The sequence below is a fragment of the Mus musculus genome, chromosome 7 (genome assembly GCF_000001635.26).
Source record: "Mus musculus strain C57BL/6J chromosome 7, GRCm38.p6 C57BL/6J".
NCBI lineage: Eukaryota > Metazoa > Chordata > Mammalia > Rodentia > Muridae > Mus > Mus musculus.
In genome coordinates this window covers 19630309-19652293 of record NC_000073.6, presented here as the reverse complement: position 1 = coordinate 19652293, position 21985 = coordinate 19630309, and the positions used below count along the sequence as shown (strand labels likewise).

Genomic DNA, 21985 nt, shown 5'->3' with positions numbered 1-21985 from the left:
TCCTTAGCCTTGGTGGTAAGGGCCCAGTTGGCAGAGCCATCCATGGGCCTATTCTTTAGGTTTTAAAAATGTTGCCAGGCATGGTGGCGCACGCCTTTAATCCCAGCACTTGGGAGGCAGAGGCAGGCAGATCTCTTGAGTTTGAGGCCAGCCTGGTCTACAGAGTGAGTTCCAGACCTCAACTCCAAGAGATTCTCCCTGCCTCTGCTTCCTAGGTATTGGGGTTAAAGTTTTTATTAGCATATATTATTTATATACAATAGTAGTTTCTCTGTAACATTTGCATACACGGGTATAATGTATTTTGATCCTATTTAGGCCCTACTACTCTCTTGGTTATACAGTTTTGCTGTGGAGCAAATCCAGAGGTTTGTGTGTGCCTCATGCCTAGTTCCTTAGGTGGTCTTGTCCATCATCCCTGACCCCTTTTAGCTGAGATAGTGTCTCCGTTTGTAGCTTAGGTTGTCCTGTAACTTGGGACTGCCTACACTCCCTGAATGCTAGATCACAGACTTGTACCATCATGTCTGGCTCACTTTTTGTTTTCATGCTCCAAGCGACAGGACAGGGCAGTCAGCTCTCAGGTCCTCGCCTTCATTTCCTCACAGCCAGCAGCACCTCCCAGTGCTTTTCATTAACTGCATATCTGGACATCTGCATGTTGGTGCTGAGGGCTGCTTCCTTCCCAGGGGCTCTGATCCAGCCTCTGCAGGCTCACTTCCTTCCTTAGCACTAGTGGCAGCAGACATCAGGTGGGTGTGGGTGCCTGCTCACAGACTATCTCTTCTGAAGTCCTCTGCGTGTGTGCTACAATGAGTGGAACAAAAGGCCCCAAATATACTAGGCACAGAGCTTCTTTTCTAGTTATTATATTTATTGTTTGTATGTGAGATTGGGGGTCGGGCACATGCTGCTATGGACAACTGCCAGAGGACAGCTTTGTGGCATTTGTTTTCTCCTACATTATACCTGGTATGATGGTTTGTATGTGCTCAGCCCAGGGAGTGGCATTCGAAGGTGTGGTCCTGTTGGAGTAGGTGTGTCACTGGGTGTGGACTATAAGACCCGCATCCTAGCTGCCTGGAAGCCAGTCTTCTAGCAACCTTCAGATGAAGATATAGATATAGAACTCTCAGCTCCTCCAGCACCATGCCTACCTGCATGCTGCCATGCTCCCACCTTGATGATAATGGACTGAACCTCTGAACCTGTAAGCCAGCCCCAATTAAATGTTGTCCTTATAAGCTTTGTCTTGGTCATGGTGTCTGTTACAGAAATAAAACTCTAAGACACATGGTCACCAGGCCCGCATAGTGAGACACTTTATGACGAGCCATCCATAGCACAAGTGCTAGCTTTGAAATTTTTTTATTTATTTACGTATTGAGACAGGGCCTCATCATGTAACTCCCTGGTCTGGAACTCACAGAAATCCCCTTGCCTCTGCTGGGTGCTGGAATTCAAGGCACCTTTTTGCTTTTCTGAGGCAATGTCCGCAGTCTGTAGTTCAGGCTGACCATGAATTTGCTGTGATCCTCCTACCTTGTCTCTCCAGGGCTGTGATTGTCAGAGTGTATGTCTGGTTGGTTGGAGCGAGCTTGCTTGCTTGCTTGCTTGCTTGCTTGCTTGCTTGCTTGCTTGTTTGTTTGCGTCCCTCCCTCCCTCCCTCCCTTCCTTTATTTCATTCTAACATGGCTTTATGTGTATAAGTATTTATTTTGCCTGTGTGTGTGTGTATCTTTGTTCCTAAGTACCTGGGGACTTCAGAAGTCAGAAAGGGCGTCAGATCCCCTAGAGCTGGAGTAACTGATGGCTGTGAGTCCTTGTGTGGGTATCAGGAACTGAGCCGCAGTAGTTAAGGAGGAGAACAAGTGCTGCTAACCACTGATCCATCTCTTCAGCCCCAAGGTTGGGTATGGTAGTGCACGCCTTTAGTTCCAGCATTTGGGAAGCAGGGGCAAACCAATCTCTGAGTTGGAAGCCAGCCTGCTCTATAATATAGTAAGTTCTAGGATAGCTAGAAATAACACAGTAGTGCCAAATAGAGTCTCAGTGTAGCCCTGGCTGTCCTGCAAATTGTTCTGTAGACCAGGCTGGCCTCAAACTCATAGAGATCTGCCCGCCTTTGCCTCCCTAGTGCTGGGTTTAAAGGTGTGTGCCACTATACCCAGCCAAGGTAGCTGTGGCTGTCCTGGAACTCTGTAGACCAGGCTGGCCTCGAACTCAGAAATCCGCCTGCCTCTGCCTCCCAAGTGCTGGGATTAAAAAGGCGTGCGCTACCACGGCCCGATGTGTGTTTTTTGAGATACCAATTTATATCCCTGACTGCATTAAACTCACTGTCATCTAAGCTAGTTTTAAGCTTTCAGGGATCCTCCTGTCTCTGCCTCCTGGTACTGGAATTAACAATTCTGAGCTATCATTATCTACATTTGTTTATAAGCTTTTTGAACTTTGTTCTATCTGTAAAAACATTTATTTGGACTGTCTGGGTGGTGGTGGTGCACACCTTTAATCCCAGCACTCAGGAGGAGACAGAGGCAGACAGATTTCTCAGTTTGAGCTGGTGTACTAGAGCTAGTTCCAGGACAACCAGGGCTACATAGAGAAAAACCTGTCTCCAACTCAACCCCCCATTCCTGCAACAAAGGCTATTTGGAATGGGGTAGAGAATTTAATTCTTAAGTTTTTCTTTTGTTGTGTCTGGCCTGAAACTTGAGTAGCCCTCTTATCTATCGAGTGTTGGAATCACCGGCATGAGCTGACATGCTACCTTTACTCTCATCATTTGACAGTCTCTTCCCTGTAGGCGTGGGTGCCCAGAAGAAGGACTTTCTTCGTCCCACCAGCCCTCTGAGAGGGCTTCTGAGATGATGTACACCTGTCCTCACATGCACTCCAGATGTCTAGGACCCAAACCCTAGAAAGTATATGTTCTAGCTTGCCTTGTTTCACGCATGGGGACAGAAGGCTAGAGGGCTGAGGATCCAATGGGCCCCCTCTGAGCGGGGTGATGCTGCTCCCACACTCTCCTTGGAGTATTTACCAAAGTGGGAGCTTCCCATGAAAGCAGCAGGGGTCCCCAGGGAGCACTGGTTCCAGACCTTTGTCAGCTATGTGCATTGGGGAGCAGATGGCTCAGCTGGGTTGCAGCCCCTGAGACCCCAGACCCCAGGGCTCCTTGGTTTCAACAGGCAGAGGCAAGTCCTTGTGCCCAGTCCTGCCCTAATAGGGCTCAGCCGGGAGGTACCAACCCACTGAGCTATCACTCTCAGTACTTTTCCACTTAAGTGTTTTTGTTTTTGTTTTTTCTTTTTTTTTTGCAGTGCCAGGTTTGAAACCCAGGGCCTTGTGCATGCCAGGACAGTGCTGCATTTGAGCTCCACGCTGAGCTGAGAGCTGCACATGCCTATTTCCCCCAATGAAATAGCAGGAGCAGGGAAAGCAGGCATGGGGTGGGCGCCCTGCTCCTGTGCTGGTAATGCCATCACAACTCAGTGCAGCCAGCTGTATGTTCTTCACACCCCACTTCAGAGGCCACAAAACCTTAGCAGTCTTGCCTGAAGCTGGGTGGTGGTGGTGCACGCCTTTAGTCTCAGCACAGGGAGGCAGAGCAAGGTGATCTTGAGTTTCAGGCCAGCCTGGTCTACAGAGGGAGTTCTACAGCCAGGACTACACGGAGAAGCCCTGTCTGGAAAGGAAACAGTCTTACCTGGGGGTGAATGTTGGCAGTATACGCACAGGCCCCACAGTAGGGAGCCTGAAGCAAAAGGATTTTACATTCCAGGCTAAGCCCTGCTACAAACTGAGACTGCCTCAAAAAGCCAACCCAGGGCTTGGTAGATGGCCCAGTGCGCAGCATAAGACCCTTAGTGCAGTCTCTAGCACCCATGTGTGCCTGAAGGAGTCTGAAACCTCCACCCTGGTGGTAGGAGGCAGAGTCAGGAGGATTGCTGGGGCTTGCTGCCCAACCTAATGTCCAAGCCGTTCTTTTTCAGAAGATGGTGTGATAGTATTACCCAAGCTGGTCTTGCCTCTCTGGGCTTAAGGAGCCTTCTGTTCTAGTCTCCTGAATTACAGGCATGTTACCAAGTCCAGTTACAGATTTTCTTCTTGTTGGTTGTCTCTTCTAATGGAGATAGAGACAGTAGTCTTGCTATGACAGTATTGCAAATACAGAATATATTGATATAGTGTGTGTTTGTTACTAGAGTAGAACCTTGAGCCTTGCATGTGCTAGGGAAGCTTGTGACGACTGAACTGCATGCTGTTCCCATGGCTCTTTTACTGTAGTAATGGATTTTGTTAAAAAAAAAAAAAAAAAAAAAGCTTTATTGACTGTAGTTTTTTCTTTGTTTCATCTTAATTGGAAAAATTAAAATTGGCCAGTGATTCCCAGCACTTGGGAGGCAAAGACAGGCAGATCTCTGTGAGTTTGAGGCCAGTCTGGTCTACAAAGCAAGTTCCAGGGCAGTTACACAGAAAAACCCTGTCTTTATTTTTTTTTTAAGATTTATTTATATGTGAGTACACTGTAGCTGTCTTCAGATGCACCAGAAGAGGGCATCAGATCTCATTACGGATGGTTGTGAACCACCATGTGGTTGCTGGGATTTGAACTCAGGACCTTTGGAAGAGCAATCAGTGCTCTTACCCACTAAGCCATCTCGCCAGCCCTGGAAAAACCCTGTCTTAAAAAACAAAACAAGCTGGGCGTGGTGGTGCACGCCTTTAATCCCAGCACTCGGGAGGCAGAGGCAGGCAGATTTCTGAGTTCGAGGTCAGCCTGGTCTAGAGTGAGTTCCAGGACAGTCAGGGCTACACAGAGAAACCCTTTCTCGGGAAAAAAAAAGGTGGGGGGGGACCCTTGCTGCAAAGGAAAAAAATAAAATATCTGGGGATACTTTTAAGTGCTAAAGTCTAGAACCCCCACCCCCACCCCCACCCCCAGTGATGGGCTGTGGGTATGGGTCTGTGGTAGATAGAACAGTTGGCTAACATGAAAAACCGTAGTCACCACCACCAAAACCTGGCTTTTCTGTGGCTGAAAGGCTAACCCACTACCTCCAGCTTCTTTAGTCTTCGATTGAAACGGGAAAGTAATTATACTAAGGTTTCTTACAGTACAGTAGGAAGATTCTAGATCCTTTGGATAATCATTAGGCTACCAAAGCCTGGGGCACCTTGACTGCCTTAGATCTCCCAACTCTTGAGTTTGAGTGGCTAAGCCCTGTGGCCCATGCATGACATGAGATCCTGGAGGGAACAAGGTGACCCTGTGCTTGTACGGGGCTCCTTGAGCCTCTGTCCTGCAAGGGCACTGTGTCTTCACTGGCTCCCCACCGCCTTCTCAGACACCTCAGACCTCAGAGCGTAAGGGTGTCCGGGATGGAGGCTGACACAAGGGCTCCAGCACAGGGCGGAGGACTTACTTGCCCCTGCTTCCTTCCTCAGGATCTTCATCATCTGGGCCATCAGCAGCTGGTTCCGCCGAGGGCCGTCCCCTCAGGACCAGTCAGGCCCTGGAGGGGCCCCACGTGTCGCCAGCCGAAACCTATTCCCCAAAGACACTCTAATGGTAATGCTGGGTGGAAGGCAAGTAGAGGGCTGGGGGCAGTGATATGGTGAGGACAGGCAGGATGGGACAGTTCCCGGCTGCATCAGCTCTGTAGACGCATGGTCCCAGATGCTCTAGCCGATCAGGGCAGGTGACTTGTGCTACCCGAGAGACACTGAGGAAACAGGTCTCTGGGGAGCTTGTACAGTAGACTTCCCGGTTGTTGTGCACCTATTGCAACAGGGTCCCCGGGTGCTTTCTTTCAGAAACATGTTTGGCTCTCGTGGATGTGGGTGACAGGGTGACTGGGATCAGTTCAGGTTCCTGAGCTAACAGCACAGCCACCAGACTCCCCCCCCCCCCCCCCAAGCTCTTCCAAGTCCTTTCTGTTCTCTGCTTAGCTCTGGTGCCTGTCAGCAGGCCACTGTCAAGTAACGGATCCTAGGGATAGGGATGGTTGGCAGGAGCCTTGGCCAATAGGAGGAGGCTCCCCAAGCTTGCCTCCCCTTCTGAGGCACAGATGCTTGACTTCTTTGCCCCAGATCTGTCCAGTTCCAACTGGGAGGTCATCCGTGGTGGTCCTGCTTCCCCTTGTCCTTAAGTTCATCACTGGTAGTCTGGGCTCCTTGGTGTCACAGTTCAGGGCAGAGCCGGCGTACAGCAAAAGCCAAAGTTGAGTTGAGCAGTTTCTATGCCAGCATCTGACCATGGTCCCAACACCCTCTGCATTCCACAGAACCTGCACGTGTACATCTCAGAGCACGAGCACTTCACAGACTTCAACGCCACCTCGGCGCTCTTCTGGGAGCAGCATGACCTGGTGTATGGTGACTGGACCAGTGGAGAGAACTCTGATGGCTGCTACGAGCACTTTGCAGAGCTTGACATCCCACAGGTAGGTCCTGCCCACAATTCGCCCATCTCGGCCTGTGTCCTCCAAACCATCTAGTGTGGTGTGGTTCCCAACTTTAGCCGGTCAGCCATCAGTAGCTGTCCAAGAGGGGTCCACTCAGCACAGTGATGCCAAAGGCATAGTTTCCAGGTTATTTGAATAAACAGTGACAGTGCATTTTCTGTTCAGAGCCCAAGCCAGGTTGGTATGTGGAAACGTCTATACCCCATAAACTTGAGAAGTGTTACAGCTGAGTGTGGTAGCACTCAGACAGCTGAGGCAGGATTACCATGCGTTCAAAGGCAAGCTGTGAATTATAGGAGGATGTGTCTTAAAACAAAAAGCTTTACTGCCCCGTGTAACTGTTACTGTCTCACGTAACTGCTGCTTGTGCTGTGTGTGTGAGAGATGAAACTGGGGTTAGCAGCAGCGTGGGGACGTTCTCCAGGTCAACAGCAAGTGAGAGAGCTTTTGCTCTCGGGCTCTGCCTCCCAGGAAGGCCTCCTCAGCTTGTTTAAGTATGTTTTCCATGCTCACAGCCACTTGGGCTTCTGTAGTCTGTGAGTTCTGAGGCATGCTGGGTGCTCTGCATAAGCTCAGCTCTTCCTCACAATCCTTGAGCTTAGGAGGGTAAGACTGGGCTTTGCAGTCTATCCCCATCACTCTGCAGCAGACTGGACACATACAAGCACTCAGCAGGTTTTGTTGTTTTTTGTTTGTTTTTCTTTTTTTTCTTCCATTGTTGGCAATTGAATATAAAGCATCTATTTTGTGTGCTACATAAATACTGTACGAACTGTAGCCCCTGTCCTTGGATTTTATTTTTTGAATCTTTTTGTTTTGTTTGTTTCTAGATAGAGTCTCTGTGTAGCTCTTGTTGTCCTGGAACTCACGCTGTAGACCAGCATGGCCTCAAACTCAGATATTCATGTGCTTCTGCCTCTCAAGTGCTGAGACTAATGGCGTGTGCCACCACCTCCTGGTGGATTATTTATTTATTTATTTATTTAAAGATTTATTTATTTAGTGTATATATGAGTATAGAGGGTATCTGATCCCATTACAGACGGTTGTAGGCCACAATATCGTTGCTGGGAATTGAACTCAGAATCTCTGGAAGAACAGTCAGTGCTCTTTTTTTTTTTTTAAAGATTTATTTATTTATTACATGTAAATACACTGTAGCTGTCTTCAGACACACCAGAAGAGGGCGTCAGATCTCGTTACAGATGGTTGTGAGCCACCATGTGGTTGCTGGGAGTTGAACTCTGGACCTTGGGAAGAGCATTCGAGTGCTCTTACCCACTGAGCCATCTCACCAGCCCCAGTCAGTGCTCTTAGCCACTGAGCCATCTGTCCAGCCCTTATTTTTTTTAAAGATTTATTTTTATTTTATGTATATGAGTACACTGTCCCTGTCTTTAGACACATCAGAAGAGGGCATCAAATCCCATTACAGGTGGTTGTGAGCTACCATGTGGTTACTGGGAATTGAACTCAGGACCTCTGGAAGAGCAGTTGGTGCTCTTAACTGCTGAGCCGTCTCTGCAGCCCAAGGATTTTATTTTTTGAGACAGTCTCATAGTCTCATGTAGCGCAGGCTAGTCTTGCTGTGCAGCAGGAACTGGTTTAGAACTGGCTGCTGGGATTATAAGAATGTGCTGTCACATCTGACCTCAGCCCCCCGTTTTTAGACAGGGACACTGAGCGTCCAAGCCCTGTAAACCTTAGTCTCCTGAGTGACGTGGAACTCTTGTCTTTGTACCCAGTAGGCTTTGGGAAGGGGGGAGGATGCCCCATCTCTGAGTGGTTGGATCTACATGGACAGACACAGTCTGTGATTCCAGTCATGCTATGGCCATACTGTCAAACTCAGGCCCTTTCTGGAAGTTCAGGAAAAGATGGGGGACCGGTGAGCTGGTCTTGGGGACTCAGGTTTCACCCCCAAAAAGCAGCTGGTGGGCTTGGAGGGCCCTGTGTGGGCCAGGCTCTGCGTGACAGTCACACATCAGGCTCAGCTCAGATGCTCCTTTCCTTCCCCGTCCTAGGCAGTTGGGAATAAGGAAGGCTTTGGAGAGGCAGTGGGATGTCACAGGGTGTGGAGGTGGACAAGTCCACACACTGATGATTCTCTGTTTTCTTTTGTTTTATCCTAATCTGGTCTTCCTTGTGCCTAAGCTTGCCTCAGACTCTCAATCCTCCTGCTTCAGCTGGAGTTAGAGGCATGCATTGCCACAACTGGCTTTCAGAAACCTGAGTTCTGACTCCCTTGCAGCCTGTCTCTAGCCCTGGGTGTGAATTAGCTTTGAGCCTCATCGGCCCAACAGGGTCGTATTTTGACCTGTGGCAATGCAGGGCTGAAGTGCTCTGTTCCTGTGGGCTCATTAGTGTAAACATGTGCTTCGTGGCCTGTTAGAACAGGGCTGGCCAGTCCTTGCTGCAGTGTTGGATGGCCTACATCCTACAGTTGGTTTACTGAGTGTCCGGTTCATCTGGCACCCACTCTTCAGTCTGTTTTACTCCAGCATTTGGGACAGAACCAGTCAGCTGACCTCTGTGCCTTGAGTCCTCAGTAAGCTGTTGGAGAGTTGGAAGTAAGTGCAAGCTACTGTAGGCAGGTGACATGTGGCCTTGGCCTTTTCTAAACCTCACTCACCAGGCACCTTCTCTTGCAGAGTGTACAGCAGAATGGCTCCATCTATATCCATGTCTACTTCACTAAGAGTGGCTTCCATCCAGACCCCCGGCAGAAGGCCCTGTACCGCCGGCTTGCCACTGTCCACATGTCCCGGAGTAAGTTAACTTCCCTTCTGGTCCTGGTGAACCCTGACTAGAGTGTTGTATGCCATTTCAGGTCTTGTGGAGCAGGCAGGAGCTCTGTGCTCTGGACTCAGGATTGATGAGACAGGCACTGGCCCCACTCATGTTACTAGCTCTGGGACACCCAGGAACCTGCTAACGAGAGCAGGAGAATCTGGGTGTCATGCAAGCCGGGATCCTAGCTGTGGAGCTGAGGGGTTAAAGCTGAGGCAGAGTCATGAGTTTGAAGCCAGCCTAGGCTTAGAAAAAGCAAACAGTTAAGAAAGAGCAGGTGGAGCTTAGAGAACTGCTGAGCGGAAGGAGGGTGGTAATCACAAAGATTGGCTGCAATGGAGAGAAGCAGCTCATCAGAGTTTGATATGGAGCACTGAACACTGAGGTTGAAAGAGCAGCTGGAGCCGGGCGTGGTGCACGCCTTTAATCCCAGACCTCGGCAGAGGCAGTCGGATTTCTGAGCTCGAGGTCAGCCTGGTCTACAGAGTGAGTTCCAGGACAGCCAGGGCTACACAGAGAAACCCTGTCTCAAAAAAAAACAAAAACAGGGCTGGTGAGATGGCTCAGTGGGTAAGAGCACTCGACTGCTCTTCCCAAGGTCAGGAGTTCAAATCCCAGCAACCACATGGTGGCTCACAACCATCCATAACGAGATCTGACTCCGTCTTCTGGAGTGTCTGAAGACAGCTACCGTGTACTTATATATAATCAATAAATAAATCTTTAAAAAAAACAAAAACAAAACAAAACTCAGTTGGCAGAGTGCTTGCTTGTCCTGCAGGAAGCCCTGGGTTGGGTCCCTTAAGCAGCAAACCAGCTGTGGTGGTATAAACCTGTGATTCCAACATTGGCGGGGTAGGGGAGGACCTGATGTTCAAGGTCATTCTTCATCCCTGATTAGGGAATTCAGGGCCAGCTGGACTGTGTGATACCATCACCAAAAAAGAAAAAAAAAAAAAGAAGAGAGAGAAATAAAGAAAAGAAAAGGAGCCTTCCTTTTTCGTTTTTTTGTGGGGTTTTGTTTTGTTGTTTTTTGTTTTTTCGAGACAGGGTTTCTCTGTTTAGCCCTGGCCGTCCTGGAACTCACTTTGTAGACCAGGCTGGCCTTGAACTCAGAGATCCACCTGCCTGTGCCACCACGCCCGGCACCTTCTTTTTTCTAAAAGCCAGTGATTAAGGGCGGGGGCAGCATTGTCCATGGGGGTGGTGCCTCTAGTTTCCTGCTGCACAGAGTCTTAGTGCGGAAGTAAACAAACCACTTGGTTAATTACGGTAATGGTGAGAAGTGTACTGAGCAGCGTCTGGTAGTAACCCTGACCCAGCACTTGTAAGGCTGAGGTGAGAGGATGGTGAGCTCAAGGCCACCCTAGGACACACACAGTAAATTCCAGGTCATATAGCCAGACCACATCTCAGACAAAACAGTAGCTAGGTAGGTAGATGGTTCAGTGGTTAACCTGAGGACCAGAGTCTCTGTCCCCAGCATCCTTGTCAAGTGCCAAGGTAGCCCAGTGAGCCCTAGTTCCTTGGTATATACAAAAACGCAACTGATGTCTTTCTCAGGCCTCCACATGCCCACACTCAAATGCTCCCACACAGGCAGCACGAACTTCACAGCAAGAGACAGGCAAAGCAAAGGAATAGTGCTGAATTCATTATCTCAGCATGGAGTTGGTGGACAAGTATGGTGTTTTACATTGTGTGGGGAGACAAGTGTCAGTGGATTCTGTATCACACCCATAGCTTATGCCCAGTGGTACCAGCATCTGCAACTCCGTTAGACGGGTGCAGCAGCTTTAGAAGCTTGGTCTTCCAGAACAGGGCTTCTCTGCTCCCATAGGACTAGAGCAGTTTCGTATTAGAATGAATCAGTCAATCTATCTACTAAATTTTATGTGTGTGATATTATACCTGCATATATGTATGTGTACTATGTACATTTCTGGTGATGGCAGGGGTCATCAGATTCTCTGAAACTGGAGCTATGAATGGTTGTAAGCTACTGTGTGGGTGGTGTGAATATGTGTGTCCATGTCTGTATCCCGTTTTCATCAGCCCTGTCTGTTGCTTGTTGACAGCCTCTTCCCTTCTTGGAGGATGTCCCAGGAGTTTATTCTCTGAGATACCCAACTTCAGGTGCTTGTTACTCCAGCTGGACAAGCGGGACTAGTTTCCAAATAGTTCATCAAGAAAAAATGGAATGATGTTAATGTTGTAGGAACTGTAGGCTTTGACCCATGAAGAAGTGTAGGCTTTAGCCTCATTCTCCATGATAGTTACTGAGGTGCCAGGAAGTGGCATTAATACACCAACATCCCTTAGCTTGTGGGAGACAAGAGCTATGTGATCCTAGCCCAGAGCTCTATGCTCCCTGCTCCCTTGTGGGGATGGAATGGGGCAGCTCAGCAGCACAGGCCTTCTGGTTTTTGTTTGCCTCTTGGTGGAACCTAGGGCTTTTCACACTGTAGACTGTGCTGTCATCTATGCCCTCAAGCCTCTTACAGGGACATTCCAGACAGGTGTCCTACCACTGAGCCACACCCCCAGCCCCTCACTGGGGGATTCTAGGCAGGGGTTCTACCACTGAGCCACACCCTCAGCTCCTCACTGAGGGATTCTAGGCAGGGGCTCTACCACTGAGCCACGCCCCTAGCCCCTCACTGGGGGATTCTAGGCAGGGGCTACACCACTGAGCCACGCCCCCAGCCCCTCACTGGGGGATTCTAGGCATGGGCTCTACCACTGAGCCACGCCCCCAGCCCCTCACTGGGGGATTCTAGGCAGGGGTTCTACCACTGAGCCACATCCCTAGCACCTGGGGAGATGATTATAGGCCATACCTCCAAGCTCCTTGGTGGGAGAATTCTATGCAGGAGCTCTCTCACTGACAATCCTAAGTCCATTTTATCATTATTTAAATTTTTTTTTGTTTTTTTGAGACAGGGTCTCTGTACTTTCCTGGCTGGCCTGTAACTCACCACGCTGGCCTTGAACTCACCTCTTGAGTACTAGGATTAAAGGCTTGTGCCATGTTGCCCAGCCACATCCATTTTGTTAAGAGTATTTGATTTTATGTATTTGAGTGTTTGCCTGTATATAAGTACTTGCACCCTAATGCTGTTGTCCAAAAGCCATCTCTCCAGTGGCTTCTGGTTTTATTTTGAGAGGCTTTCACTAGGTTGCTTAGGCTGGCCTTGATCCTCTTGCCTCAGCCATTAACTACTTGGGATTACTGGCTTGCACCACTAGGTTCAGCAAGGGAGGCAGTTTTCCTTCTCAACATGAATAAGAGCTAGTGACTTCTAAGTTGGGAGGGTGTGGTCAACCCTTTGCTCTTGTCTCAGGCAAGGTGGTGAGAACCCTGGCTAGCCTGACCTTAGCAAGGGGAAGTAAGTCCACTTGTGGCTGGGGATTCACAGTGTTGGAGTTCTCATGTTGGCTTCTCACGTTGCTGGTGCCAGACCTTCTCTAGAACCGTTCTCTAACTCCCCCATGTATGGCCATGTATTCAGTGGGCTGTCCCTGAGCCCAGGGTACAGACCATATGGGTGAACTAGGAGGCAGGTGGGTATGTGTTGTGATGGAAATGACCTGTCCAGGAGAGGGACCGTATCACCTCCTTGGGGAGGTGAACGCCAGTGAAGTGGCTCATGCCTGTAGTCCTCAAGCTGAGGGCCAGCCTAAGATATACAGTGAGGTGCAGTTGCAGAAAAACAGTGGCCACAGCCATGTAAGAAGGAGGTCTTGAGGAAGGGAGCAATGGCGTGGTGTGGGCTCCAGGCAGATGTGTGTCCTTTGCTGGTTTAGGGAGTGGCCAAGCAGGTTTTAGAGATGGGAGGCTCTGCTTTCTGCCTGGGTAAATCTATAAGTGGTGCTTCTCTATAAAGGTGGAATGGTGGTTCCTTGAAATTTGGGGGGTGGTTGAGGCTTCCCAAGTGATATAATCATTAGTGGGAAGCCGGGGCACAGCAGCCATGGGATCACGGGCCTCACCCACCTCCCTCTGCCCACAGTGATCAACAAATACAAGCGTAGGCGATTTCAGAAAACCAAGAACCTACTGACAGGAGAGACAGAAGCTGACCCAGAAATGATCAAGGTAAATAGAAGTGGAGTTATTGGGGATCATGGTGTTACCTAGTTGCGCACAAGTTTTGGTCAGGCCAAGTGACTGCCACTTCTGAGCACTTCCCTGGGAGGAGTTCAGAGATCAGAATCCTGCAGCAGGAAGTCTGCAGACAGGTCAGCCCAGGCAGCCCTTGGGGTAGATCTGGCTCTGAGCCCTTTTCACCTGGGACCCTTGCTCCAAGTTATACAAGTAGAGAGGCTGGCTTGACACCATGTAGCTGGATGGCGCAGAGCAGGAGCCGTAGCTTGGAGCAGTTGTAGACTTGATCAGCTCTGTGGCTCCTGGTGGGCTGAGCAAACCAGGGCACTTCTCTAAAGGCATAGAAGCTTACCTTTCTCTCTGGCTTTGGGCAGGAGGCATGGTCTCAGAGTGAAGTAGGGCCACTCTGAGAGGGGATGCCAAGGTGCTTTCTCTGGGCTGGGCTTTTGGTCCTGTGCATGAGTAGCCTGCCTCTGCCTCCACAAGCCTCTCCTTGTTTCAGATGAGGAGGTGGAGGATGGTTGAATCTGAGTCTCATGTAGGTGATGGGTATCAGCCTGCACCTACCAGCCATAGCTGCAGTGGCCGTTCTTCTGCCCCAGTTGTCATGGGAGGGCATAAGCAGTAGTATTTAGGGGGCCTCTGCCTGTCCGAGGCCTACTGCTCCTTTCCCATCTCCCCACAGAGGGCTGAGGACTATGGCCCTGTAGAAGTAATCTCGCACTGGCACCCCAACATCACCATCAACATCGTGGATGACCACACACCATGGGTGAAGGGCAGTGTGCCACCCCCACTGGACCAATGTAAGCTGAGCCAGAAGCTCAGGCCTGTGACCTTGTCTTCCCCCAGCCCCATCTGTGAGAGACCCTTTTAGTTCCACACTCTCCTAACCACTCTATGCCTGTCCTCTCTCTTCCCACACTCTTCTTTAGCCAAGTCCTGGCCAGTGTGGGTGGGAATGGCTGCTGTTTCTGGGTGTCAGGTCACACCTGGTTTCTCACTGTTTTCTATAGAGTTGGGGGTATATGACCACCAGTATAAGCTGTACTGGAAACAAGCTTCATTGGCCTTCATTCAGGGCCACTCCCTTTGCCACTGCATCCTTTCCTTGAGGTCCTGGGATCCTTCTGCTCCTCATGGTACAGTCAAGAAATGCTGTGTGGTGTCTTGGCCAGGCTGAGCAGTGCCCGCTCCATGTGCCCACAGATGTGAAGTTTGATGCCGTGAGTGGTGACTACTACCCCATCATCTATTTCAATGACTACTGGAACCTGCAGAAGGATTACTACCCCATTAATGAGAGTCTGGCCAGCCTACCACTGCGTGTCTCTTTCTGCCCGCTGTCACTATGGCGCTGGCAACTCTATGCTGCACAGAGTACCAAGTCACCCTGGAACTTCTTAGGTGACGAGCTGTATGAGCAATCGGATGAGGAGCAGGATTCAGTGAAGGTGTGTGGGGCGCCACAGGCCAGGGGAAGTGGGGAATCTTACCCAAGGCTGCCCAGACTGTTTCACGACTGCCTAGCGGCCCTACCCCCCAACCCTAGCTCACCCTGGGGCCCCGGCTCCCGACTCGACTCATTTACTTTCTCCTGTTTTCTTCTTGCCCGTGACACTCTCTCTAATGGTCACTGGAGCAGCTCTAGAGAGGTCCTACTTGGGATTCCAAGGAACATGTAGGGAATGGCTCTTGGAAATGAGGTGCCACAGCAGGGACAGAGCAGTGCTCACAGGCTCTCTCCCCAGGTTGCTCTGCTGGAAACCAGCCCGTATCTTCTGGCACTCACCATCATCGTCTCCATTGTCCACAGTGTCTTTGAGTTCCTGGCTTTCAAAAATGGTAGGCATGGGGGCCCGGGACATTGAGGCAACGGGCAGATGAAGTAATCTGCTCCCTGCTTCTTCTGTGCCTGGGGTCTCTGTACTCTAGAGGGCTGGAGCCCTGAAGAGGGACAGTGACCCCACGAGGCACAGAACTACGCTGGGCCTGCTGCCTGGGCCAAGGCCAGGGTGGTATCACCAGGAAGCAGGGTGGGGAACTCCAAAGCCAAAAGAAAGGGAAGCCCTGGGGCTGCTCCCAGCACTCTGCCTGACAGGGAGGCCCCAACATGCAGCTACCCAGTTCTGGAACAACCCATTGTTATGTCCAGCTCCAGGTGCTGAGGCAGAGGCAGGCCTGCAACTGCGCAGCTCTGCTACAGCACTCATTCCAGCTGCTCTAGGCGGGTGGACCATAGTGGGGGTGTGGGGTGGGGGGGGTCCCCTGAAGCTTCTGGAATTGACAGGAGTGATGGACACTTCTGTCACACTGACATTGCAGCGGAAGCTGGCATCCCAGAAGAATATAGTGGGCAAACTTGAGGGGTATTCAGTGTGACCTCTCCTGGAAGGCCTTACACAGGGAGCTCCACCATGCTCTGAGGTGCTGGCTCTGTTCCCAGCCAGAGATTAGTGAGGAGCAAGTTTGGCCACACTTGGGAAGCAGCAAGTGTGAGCTAGACTTTGCCCCCCTGTGCCAGGTCCCCACTGTTTTGAGGGATGGATGACCTTATGAGTGGGATGTGCTAAGCCCCAGGTTTGGACATGTGGGCCAGGGTCCATGCTCCTGAGTCATGGATGCCAGGATCCCTGAATGCTTGTGATCCAGCTTGATGAGACCAGAAATAGCAGGGTGTTGTCAGCTTAGGTCCTCCAGGTGTCTACATGGAGACCAAAATCCAGGGTTTGTCTGTGCCCCAAGGATAGCTCACAGTTTGAGTGGGAGGCCAGAAGAGAAGGTCCCTAGGCACACACCCTGGATCTTCCTGTGCAGGGAAGGTAGGATGGCATTGTGTGATTTGGATCTGGTGTCTGCCCAGGTTCTGCCATGCAAGGGTGTACAGCCCCATGTATGGTCCCAGCTAACCTGCTTCCTTTAACACCTGATGACCCTCAGGTGACCAGCTAAGGGAACATGTGTTCCTATCCCATATGACCTTGGGAAAGGTCCTGTGTGCCCTCTGCTTTTGTGGGAGAAAGTGCAGCCCAGGAGAAGCTGCTGACCACCTGTGCCCACATCCTCTGCAGACATTCAGTTCTGGAACAGTCGTCAGTCCTTGGAGGGGCTGTCAGTGCGCTCCGTCTTCTTTGGCGTTTTCCAGTCCTTTGTGGTTCTCCTTTACATCCTGGACAATGAGACCAACTTTGTGGTACAGGTCAGCGTCTTCATTGGGGTCCTCATCGACCTCTGGAAGATTACCAAAGTCATGGACGTCCGGGTGAGTCAGGCTCTATGTTGCTGTGGGGCTTGCAGGGTGGGAAGGGGGTCGCCTGCTTAGCCAGGACCTGCCTTGGTCTCTGGGGGGTTTCCCAATGCCTGCCTAGCTCTCAGGACCTAGGGGATTTTCACAGTAGGGGATTTTTTGGGGTCACATTAGGGCAGGGGAACTGGGAAGAGTGAGGAAGGGCAGGGGGCGGTTCTGGCTGGGGAGTGGCAGGAGCCAGGTCCCAGCTGACCTTGACTTTCCCTTTACAGCTGGACCGGGAGCATAGAGTGGCAGGAATCTTCCCTTGCCCAACCTTCAAAGACAAGTCCACCTATATTGAATCTTCAACCAAAGTATATGATGATGTGAGTGACTCCCATGGCCCTGGGGTGGTCTCCAAGCACCTACACTCATCAGGGGCAGGCTGGGCCCTTGGTCTTGCCTGCCAGTATCACTGCCAGGCCCATATCACACCCTGTGTTCCCCGCCTGCCACAGCTACTTCCTGGCCAAGTCCAGAGTTCCCAGAGCCACCTGGAAATTCCCCTGGCCTAGCCTGCTGGACCAGGTGTGGGTGGATGAGGACAAGGAGTGGAAGCACTGAGCAGGGCCCGCAGAGCTGGCCTGTTCTGTGACCCCCACCCCACCATCACCCCACAGATGGCGTTCCGGTACCTGTCATGGATCCTCTTTCCCTTGCTGGGCTGCTATGCCGTCTACAGCCTTCTGTACCTGGAGCACAAGGGCTGGTACTCCTGGGTGCTCAGCATGCTCTACGGTTTCCTGCTGACCTTTGGTGAGCAGGCCCAGCTCTACCCTGCCTGGAAGGCATGTCCACACAGTTCCAGGCCCATCATTCTTGTAGGCCACAGCCTTGGGGCTGGCTGCCAGGCCTGGCCTTGACCCCACATCTAGGACCTGTGCCTGCAGACCATCTGAGGCTCATGTTCTCATGCTTCTTTCTGTAAGCACAGCAGCCAAGCCCTGTCCTGGCACTCACTGGCCTCCAGACAGTGCCCACCCAGTGTGGGCAGCCTTGGGAATAGGGAGCTATAAGGATTCCTCTGGCCAGGTCTACAGAGAGGAATCCATGTGCTGGGGGAATCCCAAAGTGCAGAGAGAAGGCAGGCACTCACAATGAGTACTGAGTACAGACGAGGGCAGAGCAGTAAATGTGTACGTAGGTGGAGTTTAGGAACCCCACTGAGGAAAGATGCTTAACAGTCCCCAGAACTGACCAGGAGAGATAATATAAAGATCAGGAAATGCTTGAAATTGGGAAGCTGGGGTTGGATATCTGAGGTCAAGGCCATCCCAAGCTATAGCCCAACACCCTGTCTCCAAAGGAAAAAAAAATGTTGGAAAGAGAATGCAACGATCTGGGGTAGGCTGTGCTAGAGGAGCAAAGTGAGCCTGGGTAGCTGGTCATGGTTCCTTTGTCTTCCTGAAGGCTTCATCACTATGACACCACAGCTCTTCATCAACTATAAGCTCAAGTCTGTGGCCCATTTGCCCTGGCGGATGCTCACCTACAAGGCCCTCAACACTTTCATTGATGACTTATTTGCCTTTGTCATCAAGATGCCTGTCATGTACCGGATCGGCTGCCTGCGGGATGGTAAGGCCCAGCGGACACAGGGATACAGTGGGCGGGGAGGAGCCTCATCTCCACTGCGGTGGGCCATCTCCCTCACACAGTCCCTTCCCCCAGATGTGGTTTTCTTCATCTACCTCTACCAACGGTGGATCTACCGCGTCGACCCCACCCGTGTGAACGAGTTCGGTATGAGTGGAGAGGATGTCTCAGCAGCGGCATCCAGGGCCCAGGCATCCACTGCAGCAGGGGCTCTCACACCTGCACCCAGCACAGCTGTCAGCGGAGAGGATGCCTCCACAGTCCCAAAGGCCACTTCTGGGGCCTGCACTGCCAGCCAGCCCCAGGAAGCCCCTCCAAAGCCAGCAGAGGACAAGAAAAAGGATTAGCCACTGCAGTCCTCCTTATCTGCTCCTGGTGACTGACCACCACCACCTCCCGGGCCCCTCCCTTACCCTCTCTGTCGCCCTCTTCCTGGACAGATCAGGCCGGGGCGGCAGGAGGCCCCCAGGGCCAGGGCCCGGTGTGTGAGATGGGGCCGGGCAGGTTGGGGCTGGCTGTGTGTATGTGGAGGCACCGTCCATCGTCTTGTCTATCCGTCTGTTCCTATGTGTTTGCAGACATCTCGCCCTGCCAGCCCAACACCATCGGGAATCATGGTGAAGCCAATATGGCGCCGAGGGTGGGCCAGGCGGGGAAGGGGCCAGGGCTCCTCTGTGGGACGCCTGTGGTCCTCCATCATCTTGTCCCTCATCCCCCGACCACCCTGCTCCCAGACCGCCACCCTTTAACACAGTCTGGATTTAATAAATTCATATGGGTGTTTAACTTAAGCTCAACCACCGCACCTCCTCTGCCTTCCTTGTCCGGACCATGCAGCTGGCTCAGGTCTTCAAGAGACCTGGAGGTGATGACGGAGTGGAATCTGGGGTTGTTCAGCATTTAACACCCTGGGTTAACCCTGTGCTGCATAAAACAGTGGTGTTGTATGCCTGTAAGTCAGAGCTAACTTAGATGGCAGAGGCTTGCAAGGTGGCTCAGTGGGTGAAGGTACTTGCCATGCAACCCTGATAACCTGGCTTTGCACTTCCATTGTGCTACAAGGCCACACAACCTAAGTTGATCACCAAACCACACAGAGGCAGGAGGGAAGCAACTATAGTGTTATCTGACCTCCACACACACACTGTAGCACACATACCCAAACAGGATAACTGCCCTGCAAGAGGTCTCCCAAAACAGTTCCATCTTAGACTCCTACAAGGCTGCTGGCTAAAAGCATCTGGTATTTGTGGCTAGCTGTGTGCCACCAGGCAGGACCTGAAACACTAAACACCACCAAGTCTGCCTGTGAATCAAGAGGCTACCCCCAAGAAGGACAAGCCCTATTTAACACTCCTCAATGGAGAAAACAGAATGGGGCCTGTATGCACTTATCTGGGCCACAGCAGAGTGAGTCCTTGGGTGTCATTGCAGTGTCCCTCAAGAGCCTAACTGTCCATACCAGGAGCAGGGCCTGCTTACCCTCTCTAGGAGAATGACAGCCATTGGGGGTACTCACTACACCTTCCCAGACTGTAGGATCAGCAGTGCTGCAAGGAGGCACTGGCCCAACCCCAGGTTGCTTCAGGCTCCACCTACTTCTCCCTGCTGAGTCAAGCAGGGATGGTGCCTCACAGGTAGGTATCATACCCACTCTCCTTGCTGGGCTCCCCTTCCACCTGCTGACCCAGTGCTCTCAGAAGACAGCTAATGTGATCCCCAGGGGGCTGCTGCATGTCCCCAGCCTTTGTCTCATGCTCTGCCACAGCCTCACCTCTAGCCCCAGTCTCTCAAGTCCTTTCTGGGACACAAGTACCTTCAGGATACAATTGGTGGTGTTCCCAGGCACCCCTTACCGCCTAGTCCTGAGGCTCTGCCCACTGGTACATCATGGCAAGGAGACTTCCTTCACTGGACCAAGACCTGTGAAAACATGACTGTATCCTAGCCACTCTGGTGCCATTTGCTTTCACGGACATCTGGACATATCCAGTGCCCTTATTGGGGTACTGGTGGATGGGTCTCTATTAACCCTTCGCAAGTCTGTCTGGGCAAACAGCACAAAACAGTTCTGTGTACACAGTAGGACCAGCATTCCATGGCAGTTCTGAGGAGCTCACAACTTAGCAGAATTCTAGGTAGTGTTGGGCACAGTGGTTATTCCCCATCCTTGATTTTGAGAGGTCAATCCAGATTTAAAAACTTTCAGCTAGCCTGGGCTACAAAACAAGACTTGGCATAGTGGCACACACTTGTAATCCTGGCACTTGGGAGGTGGAGGCAGAAGGGTCAGGACATCAAAGTCATCCTCACTGCTTTGAGTTGGGTCTGAGGGGCTGGAGAGATGGCTCCTCTGTTACAGGCTAGGCTCACAACCAGAAATAGAAGCTGGGTCTGAGGCCAGCCTGGGCTATTTAACACCTTGTTTGAAAGAATAAAAAATGGAAAACACCATGGATGCACCATGTACTGTCCCCAACTTTGAGAACAGTGTCCAGCATTGTTGCTGTGTGTGTGTGTGTGTGTGTGTGTGTGTGTTCACAACAGCTCTTTGAAGTTTGTGATATTCTGTACCTCCAGATGAGAAACTCAGTTGTTTTTTTTTTTCCCAGCTGGCCATGGGATCACACACATTTAATCATGGTACTCAGGAGTCAGAGGCCAGCCTGGTGTATGTACCCTAACAAGTATTTAGTAGTTTGAATAGTGCAGGTGCATGGAAGACCTGTGTCAAGAGTCAACTAGACTACCTCCTTAAGTCTTTAAAGCCATCCTGTTAAGAAACTCAAGTCCAGAGTGGTGAAATCAGTTGCCTGGAATTGCATAATTGTCCAGGAAACCTAGTATTTGAACACAGGATATTTGATTCAGGACCTTCCAATTACAACTCTCTTGAGAGAGATTGCTTGTCTTTTCATTCAGGGTCTTGCTATAAGTAGTCCAGACTGGCCTAGAACTCGTGGTGATTTCCTGCCTCAGACTTTCAAGTGTTTTAAGTTACTCGTGTGAGCTGTCATACCTGGCTCTCAGTTTTGCTTTTGAATTCACAGTCGTGTCTCAGATCCAGGCAATCAACACAGGTCCTCCAACATGCTAGGCAGGTGCTCTACCACTAAGCCACACCACCAGCCCAATTTTCCCCCTCTTCTCCCCCTTCTTTTTTGTTTTATTTTGTTGGTTTGCGTTGAGACAAGGGCCTGCTATGCAGTGGAACTCACTACTTGTCAGTGGATCTCCTGCCTCTGTCTGTCCAGAATGGGCATATTGTGGCTACAATATCTTTCTGTGTGCTGCTGAGAACACAGCCTAGAATCTCATACATGCTAGACAAGCATTCTATCACAAGCCACATCCTCAGCACTACAGTTGGAAAACCTCAAGGAAAGCAGTGATTGGTGTGTGTGTGTGTGTGACTGGCAAGCTTATTCTATGGGAGATGTCCACTCCTGGGCTTGCTTATGACACTGGAACATTTCCCTCTGGTACAAAGTGAAAAAGAATATGATTCAGTGTGAAAGTTACATGATATTCCCATTTCTATATTTATCAAATTATGTTCTAATAGAACATAGCCACATCCCTGTTTCTGGTCCTTGGCTGTTTATGTAAGATGGCACATTTGAAAATTAAGACCATTTGGTTCTCAAAGCCTGAGCCTAATGTCTTTCATTGCAAGAAAAGGTTTGCTCTAAGCTGGACGTGATGGTAGGTGCCTGGGATCCCCAGGAC

The 21985-nt window shown here is 50.9% G+C and overlaps 1 protein-coding gene across 4 annotated transcripts in view; it reads left to right on the top strand.

The window, feature by feature from the left end:
- Clptm1 (cleft lip and palate associated transmembrane protein 1) overlaps positions 1-20714 on the top strand; it is a 33451-nt gene extending 12737 nt beyond the window's left edge. For 3 of the 4 annotated variants that reach the window (XM_006540227.1, XM_030242813.1, XM_030242812.1), the window contains 12 exons: positions 5455-5578; positions 6294-6452; positions 9125-9242; positions 13277-13362; positions 14057-14177; positions 14581-14825; positions 15123-15216; positions 16443-16633; positions 16891-16986; positions 17281-17416; positions 18071-18238; positions 18332-19053. In XM_006540227.1, the coding sequence (XP_006540290.1) occupies positions 5576-5578; positions 6294-6452; positions 9125-9242; positions 13277-13362; positions 14057-14177; positions 14581-14825; positions 15123-15216; positions 16443-16633; positions 16891-16986; positions 17281-17416; positions 18071-18238; positions 18332-18603 (1689 nt within the window). In that variant the 5' untranslated portion in view covers positions 5455-5575 and the 3' untranslated portion in view covers positions 18604-19053. Of the gene's footprint in view, positions 1-5454; positions 5579-6293; positions 6453-9124; positions 9243-13276; positions 13363-14056; positions 14178-14580; positions 14826-15122; positions 15217-16442; positions 16634-16890; positions 16987-17280; positions 17417-18070; positions 18239-18331 lie in introns of all 4 variants that reach the window. The other variant, NM_019649.2, reaches the window with a different exon arrangement.
- Positions 20715-21985: the final 1271 nt, after the last annotated feature.